An 18,370-nucleotide genomic window follows, 5' to 3' on the forward strand; every position below is an offset into this window, starting at 1 on the left:
ACAGTCGGCATTAGTGAGAAGGGTGGGAAGGGAGGGACTCTGCAACCTCTCTCCCAACCTCCTTGAAGGAAGCCTGAAGTATGCAGGTGCATTCATTCATTCAGCAACAGTTACTAAGTCCATTTTGAAACAGGAGCTGTACCAAGCATTCTATGGCAATTGGCTCCCAGAGCACAATCTACAGCCCTGGCTGCCAAATGACTGATTCCCAAGGAGGGCACACCACCCAAGGCTCCCTTCATATGAGGCCACAAAGAATAGTATTACCAATACCCAGGTCCTCCCCATGCTTCAGCAGTCCAGGGCAGTGAGATATTTAAGGAGGGGCAGGCCAGGTCACTGACATTGTTTGGCCCACTGACCACTGCAGTACGCACTATGTCAGAGAAACACATTACATCCCACCAGTTCACATTTGTACAGCATTATCCACTTTTTTCTTTTATATTTCTCTGAGACTTGAATTTACTCCAGGAGTGGCGATTTTGGCTCTTGGGAGATACATAATGATGGACACAAATGAGATCAGGTCTTCACATGCCTGTGAAGTCTGTGTGATCCGACTGGTAGCGACCTCTCCTGTATGATCTCCTATACTTTCACCCTTGCTCAGTTCTCTTCCCATGTTTTGGTCTCCTTGCATTCACTGACATACTAGGCAGGCTCCCATCACTGCATGGCTGTTGCCCTTCCCTCTGTCTACAACTCTCTTGCCCAGATATCTGCAAGGATCACTCCCGCACCTCATTCAGGTCTCTGATTAGATGTCACTGCAGCAGAGATCGGCTCTGACCAATTTACCTACACTCTCCCCGTCACTTTCATTCCCCCACACCACTTTATATCTCTTCTGAGCTTTATATCATCTGACATATGACACCTTTTTTTGGTTCATTGTCTGTGTCTCTTAACAGAATATAAGCTTCATGATCGAAATGTGGCTCATAGCAGGCATTCAATAAATATGTGTTGAATGAATGAATGAATGAGAGCCAGACTGTGTCAAGGAAGCATGTCTGTGTCTGTGGGCAGGTAGGGATTTTCATGATTAAGAAAACAATATGAGAAAAAGGAAACACTCATTGGATTATTTACCGCCACAGGCATCATGTTAGTAATGTCGAGAGAGAAACGTTTTCTTTCCTTTTTTCTCTCCTGCATTTCCCCAGGCTTTCCTTTCAGTATCAGCAAGATTGTCTTCAGTACGTGAGGGGCCACACTTGACTCAGAACCGGCTGCATGCCACATCAGTATCAAAGTGCTGCGAATACAGCCCCCACCCCGAACATGAGAATCATTAGTTTTTCGTTTCCTACCCAACCTTGTGACATGAGTCAGGCAGTCTTGGTTTTACACCCTTATATAGCAAAGACACTGCAGATAAGTCCAAAACAAACTGATATTCCCATCTGCAAATGATCCAATTAAGTTTCTGGCCCTTGAAAACAGAGGAAGAATTTTGGTCAAATCTTATGGAAAATACAGTCTGTAAGCCTGCAGGTTCATTTCCTACTACTTTTAAAATACCTGTTTAGCTCAATGTCAAGAACTGATCAGCTTTCTGTACCCCATACTCTTTCCTCCCACCTTGTTACCTTGTTTGTCCAGGGATAATAGAATATTTTAAAAGTGGCATGGAAATATAAATTAATATGTAAATAAATATATAAATTAAAAAATAAATTGGTAAAAGCCTAACTGAATAAAAAACTACGTAACTTAAAATTAGAAAATTAAAAACTAAGCCATTTTTCCAGATGTCACACGTTTAATTAATGACAGAGTTGTGATGAGAATCCTGGCTTCTCAATCTCCAGTTTCCTAGCTCCTTTCCTTATGTACCTGCCACTCTTCAAAATTATTCTTTCTGTTGCTTATCTTAAAAACTGCTACACACCTGTGCGCTGGTATATTCTTGACACCATGTCAATCCATGCTGGATTCTGAACCCTGTTGCTTGTCTGTCTGTATTTAGGTTCTAATATGGGGGCCTGGTCCCCCGTCACATGGACATACCCAGCTCTTTAGAACAGTTACTCAACTGCTCCTGCTTGCAGGGCTTATTCATAGAACCATACTTAGAACCACATGGACATCAAATCTCACATGCCCTGTCTCATTCCCTTAACCTCTTAATCATACCTTCCGGCTGATCAGATCTTTCTCCTTCTCTCTTTAAGCTTCCCTACATATCCCAGTCTTTTCTACCTCAATCCTCACTTACTATTGCACAAGACCTGCTGGTAACTATTTCATATTGAGTTCACCCAGTTCTAATCATGCTTGCTTTCTGTACCTCCTCATTACATACTGCTTGTACTGGATTCATTGGCAGCTTTTATCTTATATCTCAACAAAATACTTGGAGACTGGTAATCCTTTACATACAGAGGGTATTTATTTCCTGAATGAGAAAACACTGAGTCTTATGAAGATTTTTAGTTTCCAGGAGTTTTCTAAGTAGTAAAATACTTTGTGAGTTTAAGCTTCCTAGAAAATGCAGTCTTTCAGTTGGGAAACTTTTCTTTTTCATATAAAGTGTCAGTCATATAATTGGTTTAGCATTTTGTTGATTTCATTGCCCTTTCACAGACATTAATTTAATTCATGTAACAGCTTTATAGTTAAAAAAGAATTTTCCTCATTTCATAGATGAGGAAATTGAGCATCGAGGATTTTTTGAAACTTGTGAGATGTCACACAGGATGTAAGGGTCAAGGCTAGGATGCAGTTCACGTTGTTTGTTTCCAAAGCCTGAATCCTTTCTATAATGTAACTTCTTGCCTTTTACACCATTAATAGTAGAGAAGTAACACCTTCCCTTCCAACGTACAGACTATAGAAATGGAGTGATGTGAGTTACTAAGCTCTCTAACATACCTGTTAGATTCATAGTGTCCCATAAGTTCATATTAGCATCCTTTCTTCTTAAGTATTTCTTGTGATCCTGGATCATGAATTTCAGATAAACATTTAAGGGACAGGGGGCTCCCAGTTAAACTTGGGGATTTTAAATGTTGCTTTATTTTATTGGTAGGTGGAAATATCTTATGTTTGTCCTTCATAGATGAGAAAAAATACTGTGAATTTTATCACATATGGGGAAAAACATTATTACTTTGAGGAGAGGTTTTGTATATGGGATATGCAGCAGAACACAATTTAAAGCCTCAGATAAATAATAGTAACAGTGATCATTGCTTGATGGTCTACTATGTGCTAGATATTTTATGAAGATATGAATAATATACGTGTTCTTATTTAAGCCTTGCAGTTATCCTTTGTGGCGTGAAAACAGATGTCCTCTTTCAGAAGAAAAGAAAGCAGATCTGACTTGTATAGGGCTGTCTGACTCTGGAGACTGTGACTAAACCCCGTGGAAGGGGCCACTGGGGCCTTACTTGTCTGCTGGGACTGGGTAGTCCATAAGTTGAAAGATGACCTTCTTTGGTGAAGTACGTGTCAACAGAGTGATGACCCGCAACATGGCTTGCTTCATAGTGTGTGAAGCATTTGCACGCAGTTGCTTATAAATAGCATCCACAATTTTAGACACCTGGAAAAGCAATTTCATGGGTCAGCCAGAGTCTTGTTCCATGGCCACTTCTAAGCCCAGGCATTTCTTACACATAAGAATTCAGTCCTTCTCAGAATGACCAAGGCATTCACACAAAGATAGGCACCAATGGAAATCATATTTATGTGTGTTACTACCCAGTGAAAATATTTATTTGAGTGAGAAATAAACCTATGTGTTTTTTCCTTCCAGTTATATTGAGCTACAACTTATGTGCAGCACTGTGTAAGTTTAAGGGGTACAGCACACTGATTTGATTTACATACATCATGAAATGATTACCAGTGTAAGTTTAATGAACATTCGTCACCTCATATAGATACAAAATAAGAGAAAAAAATATTTTCCTGTGATGACAACTCAGGATTTACTCTCTCAACAACTTTCATATACAACATAAAGCAACGTTAATTACACTTGTCATGTTGTACATTACCTCCCTAGTACTTATTTATCTTCAGAAATTTGTACCTTCTGACTACCTACATCCAGTTTCTCCTCTGCCCACCACCTGCCTCTGGTAACCACAAATCTGGTCTCCTTTTCTGTGAGTTTGTTTGTTTTTGCAATATAATTGACTTACGACTCTATGTTAGTTCCTGGTGCACAATATAGCGATTCCGTATTTCTGTACATTACAAAATGATCACTATGATAAGTTGTTACCATCTGTTACCATGCAAAGATATTACATTATTATTGACAATACGTATTCCCCACACTACATTTTGTCCCCGTAGCTCACCAGTGTCTGTGTCCCCAGGTCGTATTCCCCACACTACATTTTGTCCCCATAGCTCACCAGTGTCTGTGTCCCCAGGTGAGTCCAAGTTGCCTTCTGCTTCTCTGAGAGGCTCTCCAAGATCAGCAAGTGGGTATGACCCAGGCTACTTTCAAATTACTGCTGCCTTGGGTCTTGGAGCAGGTTAGGTTTAGTGTGTACCCTTTAAGAGTGAAGTCTTTGTTTCTTACAGCCCTCTGGCTCTTCTGAAAGCAAGTCCCACTGACCTTCAAGGCCAGATGTTCTGGGGGTTCATCTCCCTGGTGCAGGAACTACAGGCTGAGTAGTCCAATGTAAGGTTTAGACTCCTTGCTCCTGGGAGAACTTCCAAAATTGTGATTATCTCCTGGATCGTGGGGGCGCCTATATGAAGGTGTCTTAACTATACAGTGTCTCTGCCTCTCCTACCCATCTCACTGTGGTTCCGTCTTTATATCTTTAGTTATAGAAAATCTTTTCTCCTACTCTTCTGGTCTTTCTCATCAATCGCTGCTCTGTAAATAGTTGTAATTTTGGTGTGCCTGCTGAGAGAGATGAGCTCAGGGTCTTCCTATTCTGCCATCTTGGCCCACCTCCCAACCTGTGCACTTACTGATACTGGGAGAGTAGCCATTTTTTAAAAGTTTGTTTCGGGAAGGTAGACGTCATGATGTAAAGTGTATGAGCTCAATTCAGAAAGAAGTTGTATAATTTGAGTCCTTTAAAAAGAAAGTCAAAATAATGGAACATAATAACAGTGGAACAATATACTTCAAAAACTTTCTGACAATTGAAGACTTAAATCTATACATTGAAGGTGTGAACTATGTGTTGGAGGAATGGCCCAGAATGGTGAAAACTGAGTCATAATCTTGCAAATTCTATTTATAGGCCCCATGTTAGTTTTATTTTCTTCCCTTTTTATTCATTTTTGAATAAGGAGACTTTTAGCTAGAATTTTACTTAAAATTTTCTCAAATCAGGGGTTGTATATTCAGTGTCACATGTAATGCACCCAGATCATTTCACCTTTTTTGAAAATACTTCTCGAAGATCATAAACTGAAAAGCTGGTTAATGTACATTTACATTCCATTGCAATTGCCTCATACATAATGGAATTATCTTTGTACAATCCTCTACTCTAAACAAATGAAAAAATGAAGTGTCTAGAACATTTGTCCTATTGCTTATGCTCCAGGGTGGACATGAAATGGGAGACATTAAACAATCGTCCTTCCCCACAGATCTCTTAACTATTGGGTTCAGAGCTTTCTCTTCTCACCCTCCGCTGCCTCCTTTAATTGCAGCAGGCCCCTACAACAAGCCAGCTATGTGTACTGTATGCTAAGTTATGGAAATGATGATTTCCTTCGAGCTGAAGGAAAGACTTACTGTGTTAGGTTTATTTGAAGGTTGCAAGTCCACAAACTATATGTGCAATTTAGGATATTTTCAGAATAATTTTAATCATACACAATTTTTCATTATAATTGACTTTAGAACCTAACCCTGTTTAAGACAAGAATCCACTGCAGTCAGTAGTTCAATTGTTTGTGGGAACTGGGGTGGGGAGATAATTTGTCAAACCCCATTTTTGTTCAGTTTTTCCCCCTGTTTTTAATCATTTTATTGTAGAGCCGGCTAGTTTTACACATCCAATTTTCTGTTTGGCTCCTCTTCCTCTCCAGGACTTGGAATGGCTTTATCTAGCCTCCCTTTCTCACTACATGAGAGGAGAGCTTTATTTTGACAAGGAAATGATCGTTGCTCTCCAGCTTTCCCCTTGGTTCTGCTTGCCTTTCGGAATGCTCCTTTCTGTAGCTGCACAGAAATTTGTAAAAAGCATTACTCCCCTCTACCTGCTCTTTGAATTTGAGGGCAAGCACTCAGTTTATCTGCAATCACAGAACATTGCTATGTCAAGAGGGGGAACTGGGAGTTCAGCCCTTAGGTCACCATCAGGGCTGGTTTCATGGGCATATGACCCATGTATTTGCACAAGGTCCCACACTCAGAAGGTCCCTCACTTTGTTTAAACCTCTGTTGTCACCATCTTGAAATTTTTAATGTTTTGGCTTTGAGCTTGTATTTTGTGTGCTTTGTATCCCGTGGGACAGTGGAGCATGCATGTGTGTGTGAGTGTGTGTGAGCAGAGAAGATAAGTGCAATGTGCAAGCCAGCTGTGGTCCTTGGAGCCCATTCATAGGCAGCATTCACATTGCCTTAGGTATACAGAATTCTGATGGACCCACAATGTGTAGGAGTTCAATAGGAAATCAAAGCAGGTAAAATCAAAGCATTTATTGATGCCTCAACCACTTCAGCTGAAAATGATGACATAAGGAAAGAGAAAGATGGGGCAATCCATAAATCCTTTCCTATTCAATCTTTCTTTACTCATGAATAAGATGAAGATAGAGCAGGTTAATAGAATGTCAGTGACTGTAAGTATAATAAAGACAACTGAGTTAGTTTTGTGTAATGTTTCTGTTCTTCAGGTAAGAATGAGATGCATATGCGTGTTTGAGCTATGAAATATGAATTGCAGGATTTTGTTGAGTTCTGTGCTCTTATACTTGCATCTGTAACTGGCCCTGCACAATATAAAGATGGATGGCAAAATTTATGCTGATCATTTAAAATTTTAGCTTTTTTTTAACCTAGAAAAATAAAAACACCATGACAAAGAGAAAGAGAAAGAGCGAGCGAGCGAGAGACACACTATGGTGAAAAGGAAAAAAACCGCATGTATTTGTACATTTAACGGTCCTTTTTTCTTAACGTTTTGAATAAGAAGCCTGACATTTCACTTTGCACTGGGGGCCACAAATTACGTGGTTAGCCCCACAGCAAGCTGACGGTTCTTGAAAACTTTCCTTAATGGCTACACAGGGGATTTCAGTTATAACTGCACTATTTTATTGTTGTTAATAATAAAAAAGTCTTTAAAATTTGAGGCAAGTATTGGTGGGTGAATGTTCATTACACTATTTTTGAAACTTTTCTGTGTGCTTAAACTATTTTACAGAAAAATCCTCATTTGATTAAAGTAACATAATGAACAATGGTAAAAAATATGTATGAAAAGAAGTAGATACATAACAAAGGCATCAAGAATCCATTAGAGAATAAACCCTGTGCTCCTCTGCCCATTGTCAAGTGTCTTACCATGGTGACCTTAGGTGCATGATACTCCAGAGTCAGTTTCAGTATGGCTGCTGCCTCAGATGCAGTTACAGGGTCAGGTACAGAGAGTTTCATCAGGAGAGTCCACACAAAGTCAGTCAGCAAGGATGGCAATAAGGTTTTTCCTACACTCTGAAACCAAAGGGAGAGCCATGACCTCAGGCCTTACCTATATCAACAGAAGAAAGACCTAATCCTATTGCTTTTGCTCTAGATTGGATGGTGGAGCAAAAGCTAAGTGGATGGTTAGCCTGGCTCAGACATCCTGGGGGAGGCTCCAGGGCCAGGCAGGGCCACATGATTTTGGGGGGCCCTAGACACCTTTGCTGTTGTGGGCCTCTTCCTCCATTAAATAATGTTGAAAAAAAAACATTTTACAACTGTGTTGCTATTATGATGACTATAATTCAAGCTGAATTATATTTATTTTTTCTTCTGATTTTTAAAGCATTTAAAACATTTCCATCCTGGTAAGTCTGAGGGTAAGCCAGGGAGAAGTGGGAAACCATGGAATTAAAATTATTAAAATTTAGAGGAACCTGTAAAATATTGATTTTACCCCAATTCAGTTATTTAAATAGTAGAACTTATTGTGAACTTCTTCAGCTTTGGAAATGAATTTTTTCAGATCAGAAACAAGCACGATTTGTAGAAGATGCAGGAGGGATAGGGTAAGAAAGCCAGAGCGGCACAAGGGTGTGGGCTTTTCTCTTTTTCAGAGAAGGATCAAGAAGCAGAAAGAGAAAAAAGGGCCCATGTGTCCATGATTGAGGTACAACAACTGCAATTCAAACAATCTCTTTTTCAAGTTAGAGGAGTATCTATGGACCATAAAATATGAACATAATATGTGGATCTCTCAGTTAAGAAGGGAGAATGAACTGCATTTTATCCTTTTGTGTATATGTACATGTATACAAAATTTCTTGTGTGTGTGTGTGCTATTTTCCCCAGTACAGAAAGCACTCCATCTTGACAATAAAAGCTTTTCTGCATCCTCTTTAAAGGGGTGGAGCAAGGCTTTTTCTGGCCAATAGGGTAGGACTGAGGTCTCAGTGAAAATGGGTGACCACCGGGCTCCCTCCTACGGGGCGGCGGGATGAGGGACAGTGTTTTTGGAAAGCTGTGACAGAAAGTCAGAGGAGCGTCACTAAGTCCTGATGAGGTGAACTGAATATCGCAAGTAGTTTGCCCTGCTTTGAGGAAGCCAGATTTAATGATACAAGATGCTGAATTAAAAAAAAATCATTGGAAATGGGAATATTCTCTTTTCAATAGTTATTTGTTTATTCAGCAGAATGTTTTATTTTAGTGTGTATTAAAAAGTTGTAGAAGAAGCAGTTCCTAGTGAACCTTAGAGGTAGTGTCAGAAGTTTCTGCCATGTGGAGGCATTGGACAGCACGACTGGGCGCCAGTGCCGGTCCCTTGGGGGTGTATGAACAAATCTGCATACCTGGAGGAGGTGAGGAGTGTATAGAGCTACAGCGCCTTGTGGTTTTCCCCGAGGCTTGGGTCAGTGTAAAAACTATTTACTCGACACTGAGGTTTATCACTTAAACTTAAAACAATTTTAAATGTAATAGGTTTTTAAAAACAAAATATAAATCACATTATTTTGATGTTTGCTGAATAAATTATAATAGTACTGAAAAATGTGTTCATTGTTGATTTCATTAATTTTGCTAGAAAGCCAGAAGTCCCCCATCTTCAGTGACTTCTTAGTCAGTTGAAAAGAAGCATAACAACTAGGAAACACCTGCTCATTGGCATTCTACGAGGCTTAAATAAAATAATAAAAATTGCTATAATAGGAATAATAGATGTAATTCTTACTAATACATATGACAGTCAGGAAGCCAGATACTCTATCCTTTACTCTTTGTTTTACTGAATTTAAATAAAATGAAAAAAATTATTAAAAAATAAATTTTTTTGTTAAAAAAAACATAATCATCAAAAAAAAAATTTGTTGAAATAAGTTGCTACTAAAGTAACAAAACACATGAAACAAAAGCCATAGGATAAAGTTGGGGCTAAGTTACCTGAGCAATTGTAGTTTTGTCCCTCTGCAAGATCTTGGGTAGGAATTCTGTATCAGAGGAAGAAGGCTGGAGGCAGTGACTTCCAGGCTTAGCATACTTTGCCGTTTTATTTTTTGCAATATCCGCTGTATTAAGGAAAAGAGTTTAAAACTTTTATTTGATCATTGATTCTTTCTATGACATTGCTATTTCCAGTTTCCTCTTCCTGCCCAATTCTGGAGATCTGAATCTTTCTGATTATTTAACCCTCTGCTGACAGTTTAGTCACATAAAATATTATGATTATACTGACCCAGGGTTTGTAAAGTGTTGAAGAGAGGTCTGTCTGAAATATGAATAAAGGAGACAGATAAATTTAATAGCTGACTAAATATCAAGTACAGTTAGGCCATCAAAGGCATTTCAGTGCAATGGAAAAGCTACTCCTAAGTTGGAGAGTCTGTTAGTAGAAGAGCAGACTTGGAGGCACTTTGCAAAGACTGGGGTAGTGGTACAGCAGTAAAGAGAGAAGCCCTCAACATAAGCTTTAGTTGCAGATGTCTTTCATTCCAGAGAAGGTAGTTTTTAAGTGATATTGTTTGCTAACAGCTTTATAGAGATATAATCAATATGCAACATATTTAAATTGTACAATTTGGTGAGTTCTTATAGATGTATATGCCCATAAAACATTACTGCAATAAAAAGAAAAGATTTATTCCCTCCAAAAGTTTTTCATGTCCTTTTGGAATTGCTCACATCTGCTGCCTGAACCCACCTCATGATTCAAAGGCAACCACTGATCTGCATTCTGTCAAGTTTGTATTTTCTGATTTTATACAAGTGGAGCCATTCTTCTGTTGTTTGGCATTTCTTCATTTGGTAAAATTATTTGCAATTCATCCATGTTGTTGCATGTACCAACAGTTGATTCTTTTTAGTAATGAATACTATTCCACAAAATACATATGTATATACTGTCATCTGTTTTTTCATTTGCCTTTTGGTGGGCATTTGGGTTGTTTCCAGTTTTGGGCTATTGCAAATATAAGGTGCTATCAACATTTGTGTACAAGACTTTGTTTGGATATTTGCTTTCATTTCTCTTAGATAAATACTAAGTTGTGGAATGATTGAATCATATAGTTGATGTGTTTGACTTTTAGGATATTGCCAAATTATTTTCCAAAGTTGTCGTATCATTTCACATTCCCTCTAGAAATGTATAAGAGTTTCAGTTGCTTCACATCTTTAATAATACATTGTATGGTCCATCTTCAATTTTAGACATTTTAATGGGACTGTAGTGGTATCTTATTGTTGTTTTAATTTACTTTTCTTTTATGACTGTACATTGACCATATTTTGATGTACGTCCTTGCAATTTGTGCTTCTTTAGTGAAATGAAGACTCAAATCTACTATTATTATTTTAATTTGGTTGTCTTTTTAAAACTGAGTTTATATATATATTTATTGAAGTATAGTCAGTTTACAGTGTTGTGTCAATATCTGGTGCACAGCACAATACTTCAGACATACATGAACATGTATATATTCGTTTTCATATTCTATTTCACCACTACAAGATATTAAATATAGTTCCCTGTGCTATATAGTATGAACTTGTTATCTATTTTATATATATTAGTTAGTATCTACAAATTTTAAACTCCCAATTTATCCCTTCCTGCCCCCTTTCCCCCAATAACCATAAGTTTGTTTTTTATGTCTGTGAGTCTGTTTCTGTTTTGTAAATAAGTTTATTTCTCTTTCTTTTTTAGATTACATGTATAAGTGATATCATATAGTATTTTTCTTTCTCTTTCTGGCTTACTTCACTTAGAATGACAATCTCCAGGTCCATCCATGTTGCTGCAAATGACATTACTTTTATGGCTGAGTAGTATTCCATTGTATAAATATACTACAACTTCCCTATCCAGTCATCTGCTGATGGACATTTAGGTTGTTTCCATGTCTTGGCTATTGTAAATAGTGCTGCTGTGAACATTGAGGTGAATGTATCTTTTTGAATTAAGGTTCCTTCTGGGTATATGCCCAGGAGTGGGATGCTGGATCATATGGTAAGTCTGTTTTTAGTCTTTTGAGGAATCTCCATACTGTTTTCCATAGCGTCTGCACCAAACTATATTCTTACCAACAATGTAGGAGGGTTCCCTTTTCTCCACACCCTCTCCAGCATTTATCATTTGTGGACTTTTGAATGATGGCCATTCTAACCGGTGTGAGGTGATATCTTATTGAAGTTTTTATTTGCATTTCTCTGATAATTAGCAATGTTGAGCATTTTTTCATGTGCCTATTGGCCATTTGTATGTCTTCACTGGAGAATTGCTTGTTTAGATCTTCTGCGCATTTTTGGACTGGGTTGTTTGTTTTTTCTTGCTGAATTGTGTGAGCTGTTTATATATTCTGGAGATTAAGCCCTTGTTGGTCTCATCTTCTGCAAATATTTTCTCCCATTCTGTAGGTTATCATTTTGTTTTGCTTATGGTTTCCTTTGCTGTGCAAAAAAGCTTATAAGTTTAATTAGGTCCCATTTGTTTATTTTTGTTTTTATTTCTATTGCCTGGGTAGACTGCCCTAGGAGAACACTGCTAAGATTTATGTCAGAAAATGTTTTGCCTATGTTTTCTTCTAAGAGGTTTATAGTGCCTTGTCTTATGTTCAAGTCTTTAAGCCATTTTTAGTTTATTTTTTGTGTATGGTGTGAGGGAGTTTTTTTAATTTCATTGACTTACATGCAGCTGTCCAGTTTTCCCAACACTGTTTGCTGAAGAGACTGTCTTTACTCCATTGTATGTTCTTGCCTCCTTTGTCAAAGATTAATTGACCAAAAGTTTGTGGATTTATTTCTGGGCTCTCTATTCTCTTCCATTGACCCATATTCTGTTTTTGTACCAATACTATGCTGTTTTGATTACTGTAACTCTGTAGTATTGTCTGAAGTCTGGGAGGGTTTATTCCTTCCAGCTTCATTCTTTTTCTTCAGTAATGCTTTGGCAATTCTGAGTCTTTTGTGATTCCATATAAATTTTAGGACTTTTTGTTATAGTGCTGTGAAAAATGTCCTTGCTAATTTGATAGGGATCACATTGAATCTGTAGATTGCTTTTGGGATGGCCATTTTAACAATATAAATTCTTCCAATCCAAGAACATAGGATATATTTCCATTTCTTTAACTCATCTTTAATTTTCTTATTCAGTGTTTTGTAGTTCTCCACGTATAGGTCTTTCACTTCCTTGGTCAGATTTATTCTTTACTGAGTTTTGAGTGTTCTTTTAAATTTCTGGATACAAGCCTTCTATCAGATATGTAATTTGCAAATATTTTCTGCTGTTCTGTGGCTTATCTATTCTCTTAAGTATTTTTCAATGAGAAGGATTTTATCAGTTTTTCATTTATGGGTCATGCTTTTAGTGTTGTATTTAAGAAATCTTTGCTTAACCCAAGGTACAAAGATTTCTTCTAGTTTGATAGTTTTAGGTTTTTACACATCGTATTATGGTCCATTTTGAATTAACTTTTGTGTATGTATGAGATATAGATCAAAGTTCTTTTTTTGCATATAAATCACCAACTTTTCAACACCATCTATTGTAGTTTATCCCTTCTCCATTGAATGGACTTTGAACCTTTGTCAAAAATCATTTGACCATACATATGTGGACTCTATTCTATTCTATTCTATTCTATTCAGCACAGTGTTGAACAGAAGTAATGACAGTGCACATCCTTGTCTTTTTCCTGATCTTTTGGGGAAATCATTCAGTATTTCAGCATTAAGTATGATAGTATAGATTTTTCATAGATGTACCTTAGCAGATGGAGGAAGTTCCCTTTCTATTCCTAGTTTTCTGAGAGTTTTTTAAATTAGGAATGGGTGTTGCATTTTGTCAAGTGCTTTTTCTGTATCTACTGAAATGATCATATGGTCATCTCTTTTCTTCTGTTAATGTGGTATCTTACACTGGTTGATTTTCAAATGTTAAATGGACATTGCACGTCTGGATAAATTCTGCATGACAGCTTTTTCTGTAAGCACATTATTAGGTTATTCCATTGCCTGTGGCTTGCATTGTTTCATGAGAAATTTGCTGTCATCCTTGCCTTTGTTATGCTAAATGAAATGTGTTTTTTCCCCACTCTGGCTCTCTTTAAGATTACACTGTTGCACATGAAAAGATGTTCAGTATCACTAATTATTAGAGAAATGCAAATCAAAACAATGGAATATCACCTCATACCTGTCAGAATGGCTATCATCAAAAAGTCTATAAATAACAAATGTTGGAAGAATGTGTATATATGTGTGTGTGTGTGTGTGTGTGTATAAATGGAATATTACTCAGCCATAAAAAGAATAGAATTCTGTCATTTGCAGCAATGTGGATGGACCTAAGGAATATTGTGCTTAATGAATTGTCAGACAGAGAAAGACAAACATTGTATGATCATATGTGGAACAAAAAAAATAATACAAATGAATGTATATGCAAATCAGAAGCAGACTCATAGATACAGAAAACAAACTAGTGGTTACCAAGGTGGAGAGTGAACAGGGGAGGGGCACATTAGGCTTATGAGATTAAGAGATACAAACTACTATGTATAAAATAGACAAGCAACAAGAATGTATTATGTAGAACAGGAATTATAGCCATTATCTGATGATAACTTTTAATGAGGTATAATCTGAAAAATACTGAATACTGAAATCACTGAAATACTGAATCAGTATGCTGTATACCTAGAACTAATATAGTATTGTCAATCAGCTATACTTCAGTTTTAAAAGATGACACTGTTAATCCCTGTCAGAGTGTTTTTCATCTCAGATACTGTAGTTTTCAAAGCCAGAGGTTCAGTTTGGGTCTTTTAGGAATTTTTCTTTGTCTCTCCTTAGCATGTTTATCTAACTCCTTAAGTAAATGGACTCCTTACTGTCTCTACTAATTCTATCATCTGTGTTATTTTGGGGTCGTTTTTAATTCATTTTGCTTCTTATTATGGGTTGCATTTTATTTCTTTGCATGCCTAGTAATTTTTTTATTGGATGTCAGACCATTAGTTTTAACTTGTCAAATGCTGGAATTTTTGTATTCCTAGATGTAAGCTTGAGCTTTGTTCTGATAAGCGATGGAAGTATTTGAATATCAGTTGATCTTCTGGGGTCTTGTTTTTAAGCGTTGTTAAGTGGCACTAAAACAAATAATTTAGGGATAATTTTTCCCTGCTAATGAGACAAATCCTTTTGAGTACTCTACTACATCACTTGTGAATTCTAAAGTTTTAAATTCTAGCTCATAGGCATAGGCACTATTCCTAGACTTTTGGAATTCAGTAAATTTTCCTCTTTAATCATTTTTGGTGTTCCCCTCTGCCCCATCACAAACATCAGGTGGTTTCCTCACATACGTGTGCTGATCACCACATAGCTGGATAGTTAAAGGGGACTCTGCAGGTCTTTGGAGCTCTCTCTCTGTGCACTCCTTTCTGGGGTTCTGCACTGTGAACTCTCCATTATCTTGACCTTTCTGGGTTCCAGTGCTGTCTCTTCAACTTGATGAGACCCTTGGGTTACTCTTTTCTGGGCTGTAGCCTAGAAACTTACTCTAGGTAGTAAACTCAGTCAATGGCAGACTCCACCTTATTTGTTCGTTTGTTCACATGTCTCAGGAATCATTGTCCTTTGTTATCTGATGTCTAATGACTTCAGAACCATTAATATATATAATCTTTAAATAGTTGTTTATTATGAGTGGGGAAATCTATTATCTGTTAAGGTACTTGGGAGTAGTTTGATACTTCGAGGTCTTGTTTTTATGCTTTTGTTAGGCATACTAGAGCAGCATTAATTTTAGTCTTGGGTTGATTTTTTTCCCACTGCTGAAGCAAGAATCTGAGTATTCTATTTGATGTTCCATTAGAGGGTAAAAATGCTTCTTTTTAAAAAGTCCCATTGGTAATTTTTCTTCTTCTCTTTCTTCCCTATCTCCACTTAACACTCCTGTCTCCACCAGAAACACACAACACTAATTTAAGTATAGTACCTTACAGATATTGAAGAACCAACTATAATATTTTTTACAATTCTAAAAAAAGATTTTAAAATACATTTTAAAAAGTGGAGCTATAAATCTTGGGACAGATTTTAGAAATCCAGACATAAAGCCTCCTTGGGACCCACAAGTAGAATAATTAAGAACAGATTCTTAGTAATCTTCTTACCACTCTGACACTTTGCAATGCAGAGGAGGTGATACATTCCCAAGGATGCTTGTTGTGTGATTGAGGGATCAGTGTGAGAACACAAAAGAGACAGTTCTGCTGCCAGGATACCCAAACATGGAGCATCAACACTTGTCTAATGAAAAAACAAAGGAGAAAAATGTGTTTCCAATGCATCATCAACATTAAATGTCTGTATCTGATTCATATATATATGTATATCAGACTAGTATTAGAGTTGAGCTTCAGAGTTCACAAAATCTGTATTCAAATCCTGGCTCTGTTACTGGGCCTCAGTTTTCTCACTTATGAAATGCAGGTAACAGATGTTACCCCATAAAAATTATTGTATGGATTAAGAGGGTAAGATTTATGACAAAAAAGAAAGTTCCTAGCAAAGTTCTTGGGAGTGATAGTGACTCAACTAATACTAGTTTCTGTTCTATAAATTAGGTAGCCATTTATACATAGCAAATTCCTAGGATACTGGGATGTGGGATGGATATTCAAAAACATTCATGCTTCCTTCTCCATGTATGAAACACTTCAGATGACTCAGTAAGTCACTGGAGAAATGTGACGTTTCTTCCTAGAATTGCTCTGATTCTTTCCAAGGAAATGTGTGTGTTTAAAAAAAAAACTCAGAACATTTACTTCTGATGTAAAAGTTACTACCTGAACATTTATGTATTCTCCCCCCGCCCCCACAACTTCCTTGGCACATAGGCTTCTCAGATATTTAGGTTTTCATCTTGACTGAATTTTTTGGCCAGATCAAATGCAGAGAGAGGAGGAGGCACATAAAAGAAAACAGGAGAGATGGAATCAACGTTTTGCTTTTGTGACGGTATGAGTACCATTACTTTTTTTTTTTTTAACAAAAAGGACTCTGCCCACATGTAGGTTTGTTAAACTCGTGGGTCTGCAGAAACTTCTTGTCTGTAAGACAAGCGATTATTTTTCCTAGATAGATGCTTTGATGATTGGAGTAAAGATTGGTGGTAAAATTAGTCTGAGTCAACCTTCTGGGGGATCCCAAGACCTGTTTCTCCTTCTTTCTGTTTCTCTCATGCACCCTTATCCCTGCCTCTCATTGCTTGACCCACTCACATCTCTTTGTCTGTCTCAGTCTTACGCACACACACATAGAATCATTCATGAAGAAGAAGATGAGGTGACCAGGGTCATGGGCCAAGGGTATAACTGTATTAGGATGCTAGGAGTGATGGTCTTAGTAGAAGAAGGGAAGATAATCTCTTGCTTCTGTGGATGATACTTCGTCGTAAGGCTACCTGGGGCTCTCCCTATTTTAGGAGTCCTATGACTCAGGACAGTCTAGAAGCAGACAGTAGGGGTCACTGTTTACTCTAGGCCCTAGGGAGAAGTGTTTTACTTTCCATTTGGTATTCTCTTCTTTGGGTTTGCATTCCAAGTTTCTTTTTCCATTGAATGGCAAGCTTTTAAGAACCACTATTTCGTTATAGGTTTAAGGAAAAAAGGCAAAGTGTTCTGTTTCTCTGTTCAGCATGATGGAGGAGTATGAGTACACATCTGGTATTTTTGCCACAAGCTTCTCGGCCATAAACATCTTTGCTAGAAACATTTTTGCTGCAGATATTTTTTTTTACCACACGACTAATTGGCTGTAAGGCAATTTTGCCAAGAAAACATAAAATAACCAGTTGACAGTTTGGTTTGACACTTTGGTTTCAACTGGTTGAAATGCGTTAGCATTTCTTCCAGTCAGCAGTTTATTGATGGCCTATTGAGCTGACCGATGACAATGATTTGCCCCAAGAGTTGGTTTCTTATTTTGAAACATGCTACATTGGAGGAGAAAGAGGCTGAGGGCCTAGGAGGTGCAGAGCTGAACCTACATTTCCCATAGAACTTTGGAACATCTGTCAACACACATGTGACAAGATGCCAAGAACAAAAAACAGTGCAGAGATGTTTACAATGCAACACAAAGCTCAGTTACAAATATGCATTTCTGGTTTTCAGAAACTGAAACCTCTCTTAATGAAGGAAGACATTTTAGCAAAAAGGAAAAAGTGCCATGCTGAATGAGGAGACGAATCAACAAGCTAAATACTTGTAATACTATGAATAAAAGACTTCAAAGACAGGTGCTTAGGTACAACCCACAAGATAAAATTAGTTATTTGTCAGGATTGCCATGAATCTACTTAAATAAATGTTCAATGTACTTAAATATTGTGTATTTTGTAATAAAGTATTTAAAATTTTGTTACTAATTTTTCATGTTTTATTATATCCTTTTTAATGTTCCTGGTTTTTTTTTTGTTATTTTATCTTTTATGAAAAATTGCCGTAAGGCCAATTAGTTATTTGGCAAAGATGTCTATGGCAAAGATGCTTACAGAGTAAGTACCTAGAACCAGGGGAGTACCTCTCACAGCTTAGCTCAGTGAAGCTGGGGATCATTTACAGGGATTGACTCTAAAGTCTTATTGTGTTATAGTTTTTGCCTTGAGCATCCTTTCTGGTTATTCCTTCTAATGAACTGGTGGATGTGTAACTCTTAGCAGGTGTCTTTATAAAG

General features: G+C 37.3%; 1 protein-coding gene across 1 annotated transcript in view; it reads right to left on the reverse strand.

Moving 5' to 3' along the window:
- MROH9 (maestro heat like repeat family member 9) overlaps positions 1-18,370 on the reverse strand; it is a 58,315-nt gene that overhangs the window by 23,895 nt on the left and 16,050 nt on the right. The window contains exons 6-10 of the mRNA XM_072945882.1: positions 15,805-15,940; positions 9,569-9,693; positions 7,508-7,657; positions 3,402-3,556; positions 1,096-1,261 (exon numbers count right to left, since the gene is read on the reverse strand). Coding sequence (XP_072801983.1) covers positions 1,096-1,261; positions 3,402-3,556; positions 7,508-7,657; positions 9,569-9,693; positions 15,805-15,940 — 732 coding nt within the window. The remainder of the gene's footprint in view (positions 1-1,095; positions 1,262-3,401; positions 3,557-7,507; positions 7,658-9,568; positions 9,694-15,804; positions 15,941-18,370) is intronic.

The sequence above is a fragment of the Vicugna pacos genome, chromosome 21 (genome assembly GCF_048564905.1).
Source record: "Vicugna pacos chromosome 21, VicPac4, whole genome shotgun sequence".
NCBI lineage: Eukaryota > Metazoa > Chordata > Mammalia > Artiodactyla > Camelidae > Vicugna > Vicugna pacos.